The sequence below is a fragment of the Dipodomys ordii genome, unplaced genomic scaffold (assembly GCF_000151885.1).
Source record: "Dipodomys ordii isolate 6190 unplaced genomic scaffold, Dord_2.0 Scaffold1000002443, whole genome shotgun sequence".
In the NCBI taxonomy this organism is placed as follows: Eukaryota; Metazoa; Chordata; class Mammalia; order Rodentia; family Heteromyidae; genus Dipodomys; species Dipodomys ordii.
Window position 1 is genome coordinate 1 of NW_012286060.1, and position 2,352 is coordinate 2,352.

The window sequence follows — 2,352 nt, forward strand, 5'->3', positions numbered from 1 at the left end:
TCCTGGGACAGCTGGCACTCGTGCTCAGCTTTCTCCCGACAAAGCACATCCAGGATGTGCATCTGTTCTTTATACTTCAGGAGGCAATCCTCCATGGTCTGGATGTGTGCTGACAGCTGGCTGTATCGATGGTGTAGCTCCTCCACTGGACTCTGGAAGTCCACTTCATCAGGCAGATGGTAGATGGAGCAGATTTCCTTCATGGACGCCCTCGTGTCCTGCTTCCCATCCGCACACAGGCTGTGTTGGCAGCTCATAGGGCAGATGGCCTGTGGCTCCAGATTAATCTGGCACTGAGCTGCCAGGTGGGCTGGGAGTCCCAAGCGGGCCTGCAGCTTCTGGGGCAGGAGCTTCCACCTGTGGATTTCAGCCACCGAGAGTGCTTGCAGATCCACGTCCCTCTCGGTCTGGGGGATGTCTCCATGCTCTGCGATGGTCATGTCGGGGAGACTCATGTCCTCACCTTTTGCTTCTCCAGGGCTCTCACCTTCCCCTTCCCCAGGAAAAGCCAGGATGCTCAGCTGGGCCTGCAGGAGCTCCTCCTGTGGTCTGGTCACTTCCAGGCACTTGATAGTGTCCTGCCACTTTTGGGGCACCTCCGGGTCCCCCCAGTTGGTCGGGGCCTGCACTTGCTTCAACTGCTCCTGCAGCTGGGTCTGCCTCTGCAGGTGCTGCTGCAGGGCGTCCTTCTCAGAGCGCAGCCGCTCATTGGAAGTGATGTGCAGATCACACGTGGCTCTGACCTCCTGCAGCTGGGCCAACTGACACTCCTGCAGCTCCTGTGCCGCCTGGCTGTCTCTCTCAGCCACCTCTTTCCATTCCTCTCTCTTCTCCTCTGCATGGTCCAGCTGTTCCCGCAGATGTTTCTTCACCTGCAGCTCATAGTCCAGGATGCTGGTGAGCCCCTCCTTCTCACTGCTCACCCTGTGGAGAGAGTCCTGCAGCAGGGCCAACTGTTCCTCTGGCTGTGGGTCACACACACATGTAAATCCTGGGATCTCTGTGATCTCCTGCCGATCCTTGGCCTTCTCCTCCAGTCTCCGCAGTTGCTCCTGTTGCTCCACATTCTGGAGACGGAGCCTCTGGTTTTCCTGGACCTGGATGTGAAGTTGTTCCTTCAGGTTTTTTAACTCCATCTGTGTACTGTAGGCCTGGGCCTGCAGCTGCCGTTCGGCCTGAGACGGTCGTGTGGGGGGCCTTGACTCTGCCCGCTTCCTTCTCAGTTCGCCCAGCTCATTCTGTAGGGCTAGCACCTGCCTTGACACTTGCTCCTTCTCCTCTGTCAGTTGGTTCACCCTCTGGGTCAGCTGCTGGGCCTCTTCCTTCCGTGCGGACCTCTCAATGCTCAGGTCCTCTGCGAAGGTGTCTCTTTCAAGATTTGCTGCGGTCACTATCCACCTCAGATTGTCCAGTCGTCTCTTCAGGACCTCCCGCCCTGCCAGGGCTTGTTGGAACTTGCAGATTCTCTTCTTCATGTTGTTTCTCTGGGTCCAGAGTGCTTCCAGCTTCTCCTGCAACTCTGTATTCACTTGTTCCAGGTCATTGAAGCTTCTGGTCTTTTCCTCGAGCTGAAGTGTTACATCATTCAGCTGTTTGAAGAACATTTCAGCCTCCTTCTGTGCTGCAGTGACCGCAGAAGCCGCCATCTCCAGCTCCACCACGCGCCGCTCTGCAGCCTGTGGGCGGCTGGTGAGAGCTTCATGCTCCATTTCTCTGTCATTGGCTACCTGCTGCATGTAGGCTGGTGCACATTGTAAATTGCTTTCTGCCAAATCCAACCTCTGTATGGGTGGCTTGTGGATCTCTAGGTCTGTTTTCAGTGCTTCATGCACCTGGCATATCTTCTCCCTCTCTTTCTCCCGTCGATCCCGCAGGTCTGACTTTTCATGCTTCAATGGGTGGATCTTGGCACAGTGCACCTCGTTTCTTCTTTTGCTGCGGTCCAGGGCAGGCACCTTGGGTGGATAGCACCTCTGCACATCCTTGGTGGGATTGGGATCCTTGATTCTCTGGACTCTGGTGGCTGTGACTTTTTCCAAAGGCAGGGGAGCCCCGTGGTAAGCATCACCTTTGCCCAGACTTGAATCACACTCCCCAGTGGTGTTTGGCTTGGGGATCCCTCCCTTTTCTGTGTTCTTTGTTTTCTTGAATGTTGCAGGTCTGATGGGAGGATTTTTCTGCCGGTGTTCTGGCAGTAGTTTCTTGCCTGCAGCTCTCTCATGGAGTCTTATTTCAGACATCTGAGCACTGGGACGGGAAAGATGGGCTGGCCACGTTCCCAGGCTCTTGGAAATCCTCTAATAATCCCACTCACTGACTAGGAGGTCAATTTCCTCCTCCACCAAAGTGGCC

The 2,352-nt window shown here is 55.5% G+C and overlaps 1 protein-coding gene across 1 annotated transcript; it reads right to left on the minus strand.

The window, feature by feature from the left end:
- Positions 1 to 18: 18 nt before the first annotated feature.
- LOC106002822 (golgin subfamily A member 2-like) lies at positions 19 to 2,240 on the minus strand (the record flags this gene model as incomplete). The annotated part of the gene is made up of 1 exon (XM_013037592.1): positions 19 to 2,240. A coding segment is annotated over exon 1 (2,222 nt), but the record flags the coding sequence as incomplete, so codon positions are not given.
- Between the last annotated feature and the right edge of the window lie 112 nt (positions 2,241 to 2,352).